Source organism: Abramis brama, assembly GCF_963993115.1.
Source record: "Abramis brama genome assembly, chromosome: 2".
NCBI lineage: Eukaryota > Metazoa > Chordata > Actinopteri > Cypriniformes > Leuciscidae > Abramis > Abramis brama.
This window is the reverse complement of record NC_139964.1, coordinates 1,221,860-1,238,452: the sequence shown is the minus strand read 5'-3', so window position 1 is coordinate 1,238,452 and position 16,593 is coordinate 1,221,860. Positions and strand designations below refer to the sequence as shown.

Genomic DNA, 16,593 nt, shown 5'->3' with positions numbered 1-16,593 from the left:
TTAGTGAGCGACATCACAGGTGTCAGTCGCAGCATTATATACTAGCTTTATATTTTCTCTCTGTCAAACTGCCTGTCAAATAGTTTTTATAGTAAACTGTGTGTATGTTGTTGGTGTTGAATTGTTGGTAATACTTTACAATAAGATCACATTAGTTAACATTCGTTAATGCATTAACTGTATTTGTTAACGTTAGTTAGTCAACTGTTCATTGTTAGTTCAGGTCCATTAAATAATATTGACAGATACAACTTTTGATGTTAATAATGTATTAATAAACATTGAAAATAACATTAACTGAGATTAATAAAAGCAGCTGACTCTTTGCTTCTGCCTTCTTCTGGTTCTTCACAGGTTCTCTCAGCCCAAACCTTCTGGGCTCGATATTCACCCGCTGCTGAACTGTCAGTCTTGTGTCCATATAGCTGATTCTGATCAGTGGCTTCAGATTGAGCCGTCGGCCTGTACAGATGAAGGAGGGTCAAAGTTCAGGGTCAGCACTGACCCAGGCCGTTACGAGTGTGTCAGGACCAGAATGCGATGGGTCTGTGACTGTGTCGTCACCCTTCAGTACCGTACCGTAGACGGACTCTTCCTCAACGCAGAGCTGGAGAGGCTGCAGTGCAACCGGATCGGTCCAGTGATTGACGTGACGGTGATCTCAGGGAAACTGGAGGAAGTTCATCTGCCCCATTACGCCTGTTTAGGAGAGTCTGACCCCTCTCTCAAAGATGCTGTGAAAGTCCTCACCGTAAAAGATGAGGGAATAACCACAGAACCTGTGCAGTTGACCCGATTCCATGCTAAGATTGTCCAACCATCCTTCTCTATTACAACATTAATTATAAGTTGGATAATGGGATGGTACGAACACTGTGATCTTCTTCTCTACATGCATTCTAAAGATCCTCTCATTCTACATCTCTACTTGTTTCCAGTTGATGATCATGCAAAAGAAAAAGTTAAGAAACAAAAGTTTCCAAATGACCCAATAGAGCATCCCAGACCTGGCAGGCCATTTCGGATGAACACGCCACATATTCTTGATGTTCCTGGTGCCTCCACTATCACTCCCAAAGAAGGGATCACATTCACAAGAGAAACTCCCCCAAACTTCTTCAAGGTCAACACCCGTCTGGAGAATGATCTTCAAATGACTCTTATCAGAGAAGAGGATAAGAAGGAGGTCTGGACTACAACGATTGAGAAAGATGAACTTGATCAGATTCGTTCTAAGAGAGGCGAGCCGCGTCTGAATAGTGATGAAGGTAAATCACAGTTTTTTGATAAGCACTGGCCAGATCTCATTCAGGGGGTTACAAATGTCCAGATCATTGCAGATAAACTCTGTCAGCAGAAACTAATTCATGAGGAACAATATTCAGAAATCACACATGACAGTTTAGCCAGTCAGGAGAGCGTGAGAAAGATCTGTGACATCACACTGTAACGCTGAGGTTGAAGCAGAGGCAGAATCCAGATCCACATGCAGCAAACTTTATTAAATAAACTCAAAACTTCACAGATGCAGACATAGACTCAGGACCAAGACTCGGGAACAGAACAACATACAAAGTCAAGAACCCACAAACACTGACACAAGACACAGGGTTTAAGTACAGAGGCAAACAAGCTAAACAAGATAACAAGATAACAAGGGGCTGTGGTTAACCAGAGACACCTGGAGAGACTAATAGGCATTAAACATAACGGGGAACTGCTAAACATGGGACAAGACAGGGGAACACAGACATGAATCATGACACATACGTATGTATAGTGACACTGTGAAACCTAAATTAATCTCAATTCTTCAGAAAGAGGAGCTTTACATTGTAGAACATCTTTACGATTCTAAACTATGAGCTCAAGGCGAATATGTAAGGGATAATGTAGAGCGAGGCGGTTGTTATAGCGAATACAACCCCGACAGGGGTTTTGAATTACATGCTGCTTTCTGCAGGTAAAGGGATTTTTGTATCCAGGTCTAATTATATTTTTCTCACTTATTGGTGAATTACCATTGTAAAATCCAACAGTTGTTCTAACTAACACTTTTTAGTTAACTTTACTTAATGTCTCTTAAATGTCGGTCTAATGTGAACTTGCCGCGCTAGCAACTCTCTCCGCGGAAGCTTTGCGTTCAAAGAACTAATCAAATATTTCAACTCAGATCAATATTTTGTGTATAATTATTTAATTATGTGGCAAGTAGCCGTGTAATAAGCGTGATAATGTACATCCAGCCGGTTGTTATCTCAGAATAAACCCCGACAGGGTGATGAGGACCCCGACGCGAAGTGGATCAGTATCGCTTACTTAACTTTATCTCTCCTTGTAAGGGTTTCTTATGGTGGCCCAGTAGTGCACATCACAATGAAATTTAAACACCACATCGGAAATGATCCACAGCACAATGAAATCAGCACAACACAACTACATATATATATATATTAGTGCTGTCAAAATTAGCGTGTTAAAGGAATAGTTTAACAAAAAATGAAAATGACCTTGAAGTCATCCTAGGTGTGTATGACGACCTTTCAGACGAACACAATCAGAGTTATATTAAAAATGTCCTGACTCTTCCAAGCTTTATAATGCTTTATAATCGCCTTCACCTTCGCTTTCACCCGGGCTCCCCCAGAGGATAGGACGCCGATTGCAGCATCGGAGGGTGAGCTGGTTCTGGAGATGATGACTTGACTGCGTAATCTCCCTCTGGGAGCTTGACGTTGCTCGAGCCGGATCCAGAACTGTCAGCTATGCTAGGTCGTGGATGGCACCTTTTACTGTGTTTAGAGTGACAAATACTGAAGATCTTTTTCTTTTTGTCCTGCAGAAGTGAATCAGCGAAGGAATATGGCGTCTGTTAAAGAGCTGCTCGTGAACTCACTGAGGGATCTAGGAAAAGATCACCTGAAGCAGTTTCAGTGGTACTTGAGGAATCATGAGCGTATTTCAACTTCTGAAATGCAGAACGCAGATGTCTTTGACACAGTGGACACGATGGTGGCACGTTTAGGACCAGAAGAAGCTGTGAAGAGCACAGTGAACATCCTGAGGAAGATGAACCAGAATAATCTGGCTAAAGAGTTGGAGAACAAACACAAGGAAGGTAATGTTTAAACATTACATTTAAATGTTTTCTTTCATTGTAAGGAGTGACTGTTTAGTGCTGTGAGGGATTCAAAGTGAAAAATGAAGTCATTGTTGAACTCAAATGTTTCTCTTTGCTCAGCTGATGTGTTTGTGTAATCTGATGTTTCATCTTTCTCTCACAGCTCGGACTGAGGGCAACATGAAGGCTTCTTCCACTTGCTGATTCAAAACAGATCAAGGGTAAATAATGATCAGTCTGTACCTGGAAATGCATATTTATCCCATAATCACATTCAAGTCTTGAACTTTATCCCATGTAGTTACAAGAGAAAATAACTGCAAGCATTAGTTAGAACAGGGGTTTTCAAAGTGGGGGCCGCCAGGGGGCGCCAGGGGGGCCGCAGCAAGTTGAAAAAAAGTGAGAAAAAAAAGTAAAAAAAACGTTAAAAAATAAATATTTGCTAATATGAGTATTGTTATCAAATAACATAATAATTTGTTGCATAGCCTATCTGAACATTACACTTTTAATGCTAATCTTTTAGAGATTAACTGATTAATCGGCTAGTGACAAGAATTGGCCGATTTTCACGTGATTTTCAGTCTGACATATGCCGATTCAAATGCACTCGGGCGCGCATGAATAACATCGCGCAACATCAGCATAACACATGCACACAGAACGCACATGTAGGAAATCTTGTGAATAACGGCCGTTTCAGGCCGTTTCAGACCGCGAGCGGCGCGTGAGCAGCGCGAATTTTTTTCGGCGTGCATGTTCAGTGAGTGCATTCACACCGCGAGCAGGAGCAGCGCGTGAGCGTCAAGCAGGAGCGTCGCATGAGCAGTAGTGAAGCGAGTCTATTTTTGCTGCGCTGCTCACGCTCAATTAAAGTGAAAGCACACTTTTGATGGACAAAATAAATATGATTTCACACAAAAAGTAGCTTACCTAAAATGCACATAAAATTGCATATAGTGTGTTTGAACAAGAACTGGATTAGGCTATGTCAGAAAAGAAAATGAAGACAAAAATATTTATAGATATTGTTTTTATTAATCAGTTTGGGTAAAAGTGGTGTTTTATTTATTTATTTATTTATATATATATGAGCGTATATATATATACAATATTTGTGTGTGCTGTAAAGTGGTTAGAAAAAATGAAATCAGAATCGGCTAAAATCTGTATCGACAGGTCAAACTCAATGAAAAATCGGAATCTGCCTTGAAAATTGTAATCAGTGCATCTCTATAATCTTTCTGATTGGCTGGTATCAAACACCATCACATAATCTGATGTTCACCTAGATGTTTTATTTATTTATTTCTTCACGTGCCGTAGTATTGTCGATGGGTTCAATAACACATCCTAAGGGGGGCCTTGGCCAGAACCTAGTGGTATTTGGGGGGCCTTGGCATGGAAAAGTTTGGGAACCCCTGAGTTAGAACAAGTGTTCGTTAAATGGTTTATGATCCATTAAAAGCTTAATTAAAGCTACTTGTTGTGTAAACCAATATGTGACAGTGTCACCAAATTTGTTTTGTAAGAACATGATTTCTGACAAAATCCAATGAATGCTCTAATGCAGCGTATACACTACCGACTTTAGGCCCAATTTTCACTAGCCGGGAGTTTTCTGGAGCTCACCGACAAAAAGCCCGAAATCTGAGATAAATTGGTGCTCGCTCATGCATAGTGTGAATTATCAAAGACGCGATCCAAGAGAAGTGCAGACGCATCGTGGATGCCCATGAAATATTTAGTAGGATAAATATCTTGAACTGTCTATGTGATGAGGTTCAACGTTGTAATAAAGGGAAGGAAGAAGACAGGGGTCGGCGAGACTGGGACACTCGTTTTTATTAAAGTAAAAAGTTCAAAAGAGGAAGGTTGTGCACAGAGCGCGTTCACCGTGATATCAGCACAGCACAAATAAATCAATAATCCAGATTCTCTCGCGGTGATTTCTCCGTGGAAAGCAGCAGCACGATGTCCCAGTCCAACTCTCTCTCTCTCTCTCTCTCTCTCTCATTCCCGCCGGCTTATATCCGGTCTCTCCACGCCAATTACTGCAATCAGACACAGGTGTTCATCATCTACACTTGACCTACTTACTCACCGCTCGGCTCCGTTCTCTCTCTCCTGCTACAGACTTCGCAAAACCACGCCCCCCTCGCCACAGTCTACTATTTAAGTTTTGCAGTGTGAAATGTGTTTTGACTGGAAATGACATTGACGACCTACAGCCAATGAGAGAGCAAGATACAGTGCAAGCGAAATTTTACGAGGAGTTGTCGTCTCCCCAACCATTCTCTCCTCCATAGTCTTGCTTTTCTTTTTTTCTTTTTCACTGCATATCAGCACACAGCTAACCTGGATCGCAAGATTCTTGCAGACCAACATTTGTAATGTGGAGGAATCCAGTCTTGCGGCAGAATTCCACTCAAGCGTGATCTTGCATCATTCCCTGTATCACTTCTCACGCATGCATTCTGGAAACAAAACAGAGTTGATGGGGATTATTTCCAGTGAAATATTGTGTGATGTGTGACCCCCAGTCAACGATCGGTCGTGAAATGTGTAAAGCACAGCAACTTCATGATACAAAACAGTTGTGTAGTGTGAAAGGAACAGCGATATGATGATTTTATGTAGTTTATACTCAGCATTAGAAAGGGGTTCTCAAGGCCTTCGAAGTCCACTTTCCTGCAGAGTCCAAGGGCATTTCTCAAGTACGCAAAGTTCTGACACTCGTCCTCTGTAGTTCTGACTTGCCAAGATCGACTCAGGAGAATGAACTCTCGAGGACGCAGGTCCGGTAATTCTGCTAATGGAACAGCAGCGTTCTTGATAATGTCACTCCGCTCGCTCTGCTACTCCGGTTATCTCGTTATGTATATTTTAAGCAACAATAAAACAAAATATGTTATAAAACACCACTATGCCTCTTTTAATAGCCACACAAATGTGGTTCAGGCAAAGCATACATTGATTATCTTCACTGCATGTATATTTATAACAAAACAAAATATAAAACACAACCTTGCTTCTTTTTTTAATGTCAGTTTTAATTATTAATAATAGCCATTATAAAAGTATAAGTAAAAGGTGTAAGAAGCTTTATAGGAAATAAAGCAAAAATTCTGTCAAATGTACAAAGCAGCGCTCTAGTAGGCTACAATGGTAAAGTTAAATAGCTTAAATATATAAAGTTATGAATTTTACCATCAGCAAAAAAGATTTGTCAATAGATTCATAAGACCAAAGATTGCCCATTAAATATAGACAAGACGAATTATATCTCATGTTTAACCACTACAGAGACGTCAGAGCCAGCGGCAAACGTCAGAAGGACTAGCCGAGGATAGGATGTTCCAGGTTAATGTTAATGAACGCTGATCGCCTGGATCTCACAACTCACAAAACATCAGATAAAATTTTCAAATAGGTGCTATCTTTATATAAAATCCACAGATTTGTAGGTTTAAAAAAAAGTAGGTTTAAAAATAAAATAAACCAAGTGATTGAGACTGCACAGACCAAGGCATGTCAATTACCTTACAAGCTGTTGTCCCTTATGGAACGAAAAAAATATTTCCATATATTTCTGATCAATATATTAAATAGTTTAAATATACTGGAAATAATATATGATTCTACAGCGTCTCTGACACTCACACACTTACACACACTCAACACCACATTCACTGAAGCCCTCTGTGCTGGATTAGGGTTTATTATAACTCATCAGTGTCTCTGAGGGACATTAAAGATTGAAACTGCTTACATTTGCTTATTTTTATATAAAAAGGTTTCAGTTTCATCAAATACTTGCTAGATTTGGTCTTAACTTTGTACCCTCCTTTATGAAAAATTTGTTTATTCATGTGTGCTCTTAGTATACTTCTTTTAAACTAAAAATAAGAAAGTATGCTTTGTCTACTTTTTATAGACTTCTCAGAAATAGACTTAAAATTGCACTTAAGTATATTTGACAGAAAAGTCTAAGTATATTCAGCCTTTGCTTGTACTTTATCGCTTGATCAAGATGTATTTATAAGTATAATTAAAGCTACAAGTATTCTCGTAAGCGTTGAATCTGCCATTCAGAATACATACGAGCGAGTCGCTCGAATGGCGGCAGCCATGTTGCGCCTCCATCTTGAAAATACATTAGCCAAAGAGGGACATCCCTGTAAATTCAAGCTTCGCCTTTTGAGCTTTTAGTCAGTGGCACCGTGACGAATGCGAGGGGAGATTACTCATAACACGGCCGCCGTAGGAGTTAAAACGCCCTCGGAATGGGAGGGGCTAGAGAGTAATAATCAGTTGGTGGTCATATATACGGTGACCGGGAGGGGACATGTTCAGTTCACTTAGTTTTGTCGTGGCCACAACATATAAACTCGTGGGAACGTGATGATAAATCGTGGCCACAAGATCATTTTGTTGAGGGAATGACATCATTATGTTGTGGCGACGCGATGTAAAGTCGTGGCCTCGAGATCATATGTTGAGGGAACAATATATTTTTCTCAGGCCACGACTTAATATTTTGAGAGAACGACATCTATTTCTTGTGGCCACAAGTTATGTTGAGAGAACCACACCAGTCAATACTGTAACAATATACAGCAGTCGGAGATGGAGACGACTGATGATAACATTTTACTTTGAATTAGGAATGTCATATAAAGATATAGTGCGCTCTCAGGCATTAAGACATGGGTACGTAAGTGAAAGACACCTGATGCTCATTCTTAATTTGATTGGGCTTTTTCGTCGGAAATTTGAATTTGAATGAAATACTCAGGTCACGAATAAAGTCCCGTTTAAGGCAATAAACAAAAACGAATTATGAGAAACTTAAATGAACAAATGACAAAGTAAATTATGACCGGGGTAAAAGGAGGAGCCAGTGTACGTCGCGTGTGAAGATTCGATTATTCCCACATGTAATAAAACTCGTAGCCACGAGAAACGGATGAAACATTAAGTCGTGGCCACGAGAAACGGATGAAACATTAAGTCGTGGCCACGAGAAATTGATGCTGTTCCCTCAACATATTAAGTCGTGGCCACGAGAAAAATATATCGTTCCCTCAACATATGATCTCGAGGCCACGACATGATGTTGTTACCTCAACAAAATGATCTAGTGGCCACGACTTAATATCACGTTCCCACGAGTTTATATGTTGTGGCCACGACAAAAATAAGTGAACCAAACATGTCCCCTCCCGGTCACCGTACATATACAATTTCACCCAGGGCTGGACTGGGACAGAAAATCGGCCCTGGAATTTTGGCCCAGACTGGCCCACTACATATGATCATAAACACCACCCATCTTTGCACGCCCTTGAATATGTTTTTGTTCAACTCCTATTCATTAAAACCACTAATGCCATGTAATGAGTGAGTATAAACGAGTGAGAGTTAACAGATGAAATAAGTACAAAGGGGGGTCCTTCTAGGGGGGTTTGGGGGCATGCCCCCCCCTAATAAAATTTAGTGCATTTTAATGTTAAATTCATCAATCTGGTGCAGTTTGAGGGTTCGAAATTAAAAGCTCCAACCCATATTAAGCAAAGAAAAAATCAAACCTCTTTTAGTAACAGCGTCTGTCTATATTACACTACTACATAATAGGGGTGGAGCCGAACCCGAATACGGTATTCGGAAAGGCACAAATAATGTGTTTTTTACGAATACTTATTTCGAACAAATACTTTAAAAATATTTGTATTCGGGAACAAGAAAAACTTTATATCAAAAAGCTGCATTTCCTCATGAGACATGGCGACCAGCGGTGCTGCTGATGTGGTGGCTGTAAATCCACTTGTTGATAAGAAAGGAGGAAAGAGCCACATATGGAAATATTTTGGATTAGGCTAATGTCACGTTGTCATAAGGGGTAGTTCACATAGCACGTTTTTTTGCGCGTGCAGATTTCAAATGTAATATATGTATAATAGAAGCGAGCGGCGCGCTGCATAGCAACGACAGACGCCACGGGAGGGCAAGCGCTTGTGGAAAGGAGAAAGCGGTGCGAACTGTGGATTTTCACAGGTATTAGTACCGAATACTGAAATTTTGGTACCGTGACAACACTAGTAGCTCTGTTTGCTCGGTAATTTAGACAATAGGCTGTTGACAGAGTAACGTTAACGTAGGTAATGGCTGTTATGTTATTTTCTTTTCAATGACGTTCCTTGTTACATGTTCATTGCTGGATTTATTGAAAAACATCAACCAATATTGCATATCCATAATTATTATAATGGATATAATTAAAGAATACTTACACTATAACGTAAATTAGAAGTGTAACGCAAAAAAACTGGATTTTTACACCTATTTTGAATTTTACTCAAATACAAATACAAATACTTTTCCCTCCTCAACAAATACAAATACAGATACAAATACCGGCTGCTTTGCACACCCCTACTACATAATAATAGTTATTTATTAATCTCATGACAGTAGCCTAATAGCCATATATTGTAAAACAAATGCACTGAAAAATAAAGAAAACTTTCATAATTAGTTTTGTACTAATTTCTAAACTTGAAAGAGAGCACATGCTCTTTTATTTTGACGGAAACTGCATCAAGCTTTTATTTTGGCGGAAAACATGGATAAAAACGCGTCTCATTAAATTTGTAGTGAATTTCTGTAATCGTCAACTATGCAGATGTGGAAATAATGCGTAACTGGGTAATGGGTTCCTTCACTCATAGCCAAAGTGTTTTGAAAGTAGTTCTGCTTACCGCACACGGACTCTACACTTTCTCATCTCTGTCCTGATCCTCCTCACTATCCTCCTCATCAGCCACTGGAGCTGATGAAGGTCCTGCTGCTGCAGAAAACATGTATATTTTGACCCATTTTACAGCGTCTGCTTGAAGGGCCTGTATCTATTTTTCACGCTATTTTTCTGCACATTCCTTGCGTTTCTACTCCATCTCTCAGACTTTGACAGATACACACTTGACACTGCACGCTCACTCAAAGCCCAAAGGGGAGGTGTTTAAAGATGTGATTGGGCCAGCCCAGTGTCAATCAAGAAAACAACCAATGGGCCGCTGATCTACGCGTTTCATGGGCCGGTCTGTCAGTGGAAAAAAAACTAACGCTTACTTTTTTTTTTGACCAATGCATTACACCGGCACTAACCCAGCGCCGTCAGTTAAACAAAACAAAACGAATGGGCCGCTGATGTACGAGTTTTATGGGCCATTAAAAAAAAAAAGTATGAGATGTATCGGCCCAAAAAGCACGTCGGCCCACCGGGCATTTGCCCGGTATGCCAGATTACCAGTCCAGCCCTGATTTCACCTCTAGATGGGAGAAAATCTCACACAGTGTAGCTTTAAGACTTCTAAGTATACTTGGCTTGTAGTTGTTTCCACTTTAGATAGAGTTGCCTATTAAACACTTTTAAAGATAGTCTTAAAAACTTACATGAAAACTTTCAATTATACTTGCAGTAAACTACTAGATCAGTAGTTTTATACTGAGAGTATACTTCAAAGTGTCCTTTCATAAACTAAAAAATGTACTACAAGTATTAAAATAGTAAACTAATAAGTTCACTTGTAGTACAGATGCAGTACAAATGAGAAACGTAGTTGTGAACTAGTTGTGCGCTTAAAGTTTACTACTGTCACACTTATAGTACACTTAAAAGTACACTTTTATATACTAAAAAGTGGGTCAATTTAGTCCAATGCAGAATTTAAACATTTCACTTACAAGTTTACTACAAGTACATTGATATTAGTATACTTACTACATAAAGTGTACTTACAAATATACTTGAACTTACTTATATCTTACTATATATACTTACTGAAGTATACTGTAGATTTTAAAAAATCATCATGCTTCCCCCATTATGGTTGAATCACGGAAGCTAGACCAGTTACTTTTGCCAAGAAATGTATTATTAATACATGTGTCAGCATAGGAGAGAAACAGGCATATAAGAATAAGGCTACATGAGAGGTGGTCTTATAGATTTATCTGTTCCCCATTTCTCTATCTTCTCACCCCATCATCTCTATGTTTCCTCATATGTCATCATGCTCACACATGGCACACTATCCTTGTTGTTTACATCTGCATCAGTCGAAACATGTTACATTATACATACCCTTCTACAAAATATAGCTCATCCACCTGTCTTATGTGATCCTCACATGGTTTCATGCTATCTATAGTTTCATGCATTGAACACATGCACGTAAAACTCTGACTTGACAAAATATATTATGACATTATTATGAAAATGAGTAAAGAAAAATAATCAGATACATAACATTAAACAGTAAAGTTTTTAGTCTTCATATACTTCATAAAATGAACTTGAAGTATACATCTTTTCCGTAAGGGCTGTGTGTGCATAACACACTCTATCTCACTCTTTCATTCTGCCTCTCTCTGTGCTCCAGGTTCCCTAACCTCGAGAAGCATCGGGAGAATGATCTTCACATGAGAGAGGAGGATCAAACACTGCAACAGCTGAGAAAGACACGCTGCGTCTGAATAGTGAGGCAGATAAAGCATCATTCTTAAATAACTGGCCAGATCTCATTCCAGGAGTTAAATATATTGGGAACATTGCAGATGAACTGCTTCATCAGAGAATAATTAATGAGGGACAATATTCAGAAATCACACATGACAGTTTAACTGTCAGGGTTCTGCCCTGTCAGCTTTGTCTGTGTTGTCTTTGTTTCATGTCTCTATGTTTGTGTTGTGCTTAAACACATGGCTTTGTCTTTGTCTTTGTGTTGGCCATGTGCTCCTCTGTTCCTGCCTCCTTGTTTCCCGGCTCCACGCCCCCTTGTCTAGTTGAATCCTCATTTGTCTGAGTGTTGTCACCTGTTCCTCATGTTCTCTGTTTCCTTGTTTGAGTCCTCGTTTACCCGAGTGTGTTCACCTCTGCCTCTTGTTCTTAGCTCCCTTTATATGTGTGCTCTTGCCTTCAGGTGTGACCAGTTTGTTGGATGTTGTGCTACTGTGTACTTCTGTGTCGATTCGTCACTCTTGTCTGTGCTCTCTCACCCAGCTCCTGTACCTGAGTCTCCTTGTGGAGTTATTTCCTCAATCTCGTCTGTGTACCCAGGCTTCTGGAGGTCGTTTGGAATTTCGTCATCCAGTTTGCACACGTGCTGGGTTCATCCATGTCACTCTTCCTCTTCTGAGGTTGTTATCCTGGTTGCCCGTCTGCTAAACGTGGTGTTTTGAGTATAACCCCTGTTTCTGCTTGTCTACAATAAACTGCTTGCTTGCGTTTGGATCTGCGACTCTCGTTCTGATAGAGCGAACTGACCACATCTTGTCATCTGTCAACTGTTTGTCAATAAACCTGTTAACACTCGTTCTGCATTTGAGTCCTCCTTCATAGATCCGTGACATTAACCAGTGAGTAATCCAAATAAATTTGAATTATAATATTTATGTCAGTAATTCTCAAGCGATATGTCAGTATTCGCTCACCAATGCTGTATTCAGTAAACTATTTTGTTGCTTAAGAATTTAACATTTGGAGAAAAGCGTTGTATATTTCAGTGCATGGAAATATTCTGAATGATAGACACTGAATAATGTGCTGTAAAGTAAGACTCATGGGATAATGCACAACAAAAACTAATATTTAATTTATTTTGAACTCAAATTCCCCAGTGACAAAATGCTATACCCCTAATGGGTATAGCATTTATACCCCTTTATAAATGCTATACCCCTTTTATAAATGCTATATTTTATAAATGCTATATTTTTATAAATGCTATATTTATAAATGCTATACCCCTAATGGGTATTGCAAATATCTTTATATAATTATACTTCCATTATAGTTAACTTTCTTTCCAGTGCAAAACAATAATACATAAAAAACAGCTAATAAAGAAAATCTAAAATATTGCACTCAAATACTGCATTCAAGCAATACAACACCTGTATGTATGCACATGGAAAATCTCACAGAAGCAAATAAACCTCGTCTAAGCACATTGTGCAGCTGTTTTTTCCATGTGTACTTTCTTTGATTTCTTGCAGCAGCGAGTAGTTGTTTGTCCTGTAGAGCTGCACTGTACAACTCTGTACAAGACGTCCCATAATTCAGAGTGATGATCAGCTCGCTTTTTATTAGTCCAACTGAACATTTGTGTCGTACATCTGACCATTTATTTGTCATTGCCGAGAACACCCTCTCCACATACCCAGTGGAAGATGGGATGCTGAGGACAAAGGACAGCACAGCAAGGATGTTTGGGAGATCAGCTGCCTGAAGAACGGCCATCCACTTCTCTGCTGTCCCCTTGGACACCCAGTCATCATGCTCTGTGAGATGCTTTAGAGCGTTGTTGGCAGTAACAGACTTATTGTAAAGCATATCCATGGAGATGTTTTGCCTGCTGACCAGGTGAAGCTGCTCAATGATCTTCTCCATGCCATCATAAGAGATCCTCCCAGATGTCAGAGAGAGGGGCTGTAGAGGGAAAAGCCAGTTGTCTTCTGAAAAATTGAACCATTTCTGTATGTACGTAATGGCAGTGTTTAAGAAGGCTGTACACTCCTGTCTGGCAACATCAGCATCAGATGGAGAAAGACGCTGAAGCTTTTGTTTAGTTAGGTAGCCATAGAACCCATCATCTCTTCTCTGAGATAGCTTTGTAAAAGAGTGCATGATGGCATAGAGGTCAGCTGATGTGGTGTCATTCCTCTCCAGCTTTTTCACCACTTCTTCAAAGAGGGTCAGGATGTTGTTACAAAAGAGGAGATGCACCTCCACAAGATCAGGCTCGTCGTCCTTAACGCCAGCAGCATCACTTGTTCATTTCAGCAATGTTTGCAGGTGCCTTGGACAGTCAACACCCATGCTAATGAAACAGGACTTGAGAGCAGTCCAGTTCTGGAGCAGGCGACTGATTGCAGGGTTGAGTGACAGCCATCTGGTCACCACATGGCGCATGACTTCACAAAAGGCACAAAACTCCTTCAGGGACTCTGTCGACTGAGAGCTGATCCAGGGCATACTTTATGGTGTTATGGACAATATGCGCATGGCAGTTGCCTCTGAGGAGATCACTGTTGGAACTTTTTAATTTTGAGAATACTGAATTGTGGATTCCATAATTGACATTTGTACTGTCTGCACTGAATGCAGACACATGATCCACAGTCAGGCCCAGGTTTCCAAGAGAGCTCCGAATTGTAGTGACTATTCCCTCAGCAGATTCATCTGGGTTTTCAACAGAATCGATCAACTTGTTCATGACCCCGCTCTCTGCAGTGAAAAACTGTACAGCCAAGGGAAACATCTTGCGATTGCCCTTGTTCGATGTATCAGTTTGAATAGAGAATGGACGTGGATTCTCAGCACTTTTTAATTTGTTGATCACCTCCTGTACTGCCTTTGGGGCAAGGACTTCTGTGACGAGTGCCTCTGCTTTTGTTCTCAGGACATCTTCTTGACAATATTAGAATCGCTCAGTGTTTGGTGACAGAGCTCAAGCCCACAGTCAGAACTGTTGAAGCTCAAATTGTGGTTCACTGTATGATATACATGTGCTAGCTCAGCAGCAGTGACCTAAAGAAAGAGATATACAAGTTCACTATTTGTAAGCCTATGCTTTGTGAGTAGGCTTGAACTATTCGGCGGTGGAACTATGTCTGTAAAAGTCTATCTGTGTGTGTGTCTGTGTGTGTGTGTGTGTGTGTATGCATAGGCCTACCTAAGTATTAGGTAGCCATACAGAAAAAAAATAGCCATACAGAAAAAAAATAGATAGCCTAAATTGAAATATAGCCTTTTAAAGTGTCATTTGAATAAACTTTGCTAATCTCCGAACTCCCTTCAAAGACCCCAGCCTTTTTTAAACCTTGAGTATCTAAATCCATAATTATTTCCCTCCTCCAGATACCTTATTAAGAAACCCATCAGAAATGATTGACACATTACGACACAAATGTTAGGCTAAACCTGTACTATCTCTTTTAATATAATCACTTTCTTATTAGCTATATTTGAGTTTTAAAATCCACATGATTACATTGCCTACCAGATCAGCCTCTGGAGACGTCTGACGGACAAGGAACCTTGGCATCGCTCCCTCCTGTGCCCGCAGCCTCTCACTCCTCTTGTGATTATCTCCTGATGCGTGCTGCCTAATATCACACACTCCGCCGTGACAAACAGAAAAAATGCGACGGCATATGGTACAATTGGCCTTGTATTCATTGTCCCTCACGCATTCTAGCCACGAGTAGTCATTTTCCCTTTCAATTCTATATTTCTGTGCTCTTTTCTTTTTCTGTGGCATTCTCTGATGATGTCCCAAGATGTTAAAGACGCTACGCTGATCATAGACAAACAGGGGGAGAAATTAGTATCTATCTACCGCACCGTCAGGTTTTTCTCTCATAGCCTACAAATGTTGCTCATAGTCTGACATATATTAGAAGCTGTGTCTGTCATGGATTTGCACTGAATTGATTCTCAAAAATACGGAACAAAGTGTGGTCCGTATCAGTTCAATACGGAACAAGACTTACCGTTATAAAATCATTATTTATTTTATTAAAAGTTAAGAATTTAGGTTTGTTTATCAGTACCATAGCAACGCTAACTTCCGCTGGAATTGTCGGATGGGAACCGTGCGTAGCCTTTCGCAAGAGTTACATTTTTTGAACGCATCCAGATGCCGATTTTTTTCCGCACCGCACTCGTTCGGACCAGTTCGGACACATTTGCATGCGGTCTGCGAATCTCCATAGGAAATAAATGACTTCCGGTTGTTTCGAAGCTGTATCAGAGCTGATTTCAACTGTCAGTGTGAATGCGGCGTTATGTGTCAAATACGGGAAGATTCCGTATTATAGGGAACGGTTGGGAACCCTACGTGCAGTCCTACTCAATATACAATATCTGTGGCATGATATTGCCCACAGTAAATGATTTCAACTCACCCTTCTGAATATTCCTTTAATATGGCATTTTGTGAGAAGTCCAGGTCACTGTCACGTTTTCTTGTCGTTTTCATATAAGAGTAATAGTTAATGCCAAATATAAAATGTCCATGCATTTACAAAAAACACAGCTCTATCTGAAACTTTTCAATCAAGTCAAAGGAGTACCAGCTCCTGTTGTTAAGTTCTAGCACACAGGACACACACACACACACACGAGAGGTACAGCCTCTCCCTACTCTTACACAATTACAAACAACCATCCTGACACACACATGTTGTATGAAGACGGGTTAAAACACCCCTCCGTATCCTCACAGGATTTGCAAGACAATTGTAACAACAATGACTTATGTTAGGGAATTAATTAGCTCAAATTAGCATTAAGGTGAATATGCATATGTTGCTTACATGAATTAAATGATTCCCAAATAGGGAGTAGGTCAAAACTTCAACTTATATCAACAATTACACGATTTCTCGTAGTAATTAATGATATA

At 40.0% G+C, this 16,593-nt stretch overlaps 2 protein-coding genes across 11 annotated transcripts in view; both read left to right on the top strand.

The window, feature by feature from the left end:
* LOC311077436 (NACHT, LRR and PYD domains-containing protein 1 homolog) overlaps positions 1-12,600 on the top strand; it is a 51,886-nt gene extending 39,286 nt beyond the window's left edge. For 2 of the 5 annotated variants that reach the window (XM_084105901.1, XM_084105902.1), the window contains exons 10-13: positions 355-1,268; positions 2,843-3,118; positions 3,285-3,342; positions 11,566-12,599. In XM_084105901.1, the coding sequence (XP_083962027.1) occupies positions 355-1,268; positions 2,843-3,118; positions 3,285-3,325 (1,231 nt within the window). In that variant the 3' untranslated portion in view covers positions 3,326-3,342; positions 11,566-12,599. Of the gene's footprint in view, positions 1-354; positions 1,269-2,842; positions 3,119-3,284; positions 3,343-11,565 lie in introns of all 5 variants that reach the window. The other 3 variants (XR_014604890.1, XM_084105903.1, XM_084105904.1) reach the window with 3 other exon arrangements.
* LOC311077433 (NACHT, LRR and PYD domains-containing protein 1 homolog) overlaps positions 1-16,593 on the top strand; it is a 113,186-nt gene that overhangs the window by 39,279 nt on the left and 57,314 nt on the right. The window lies entirely within an intron of this gene.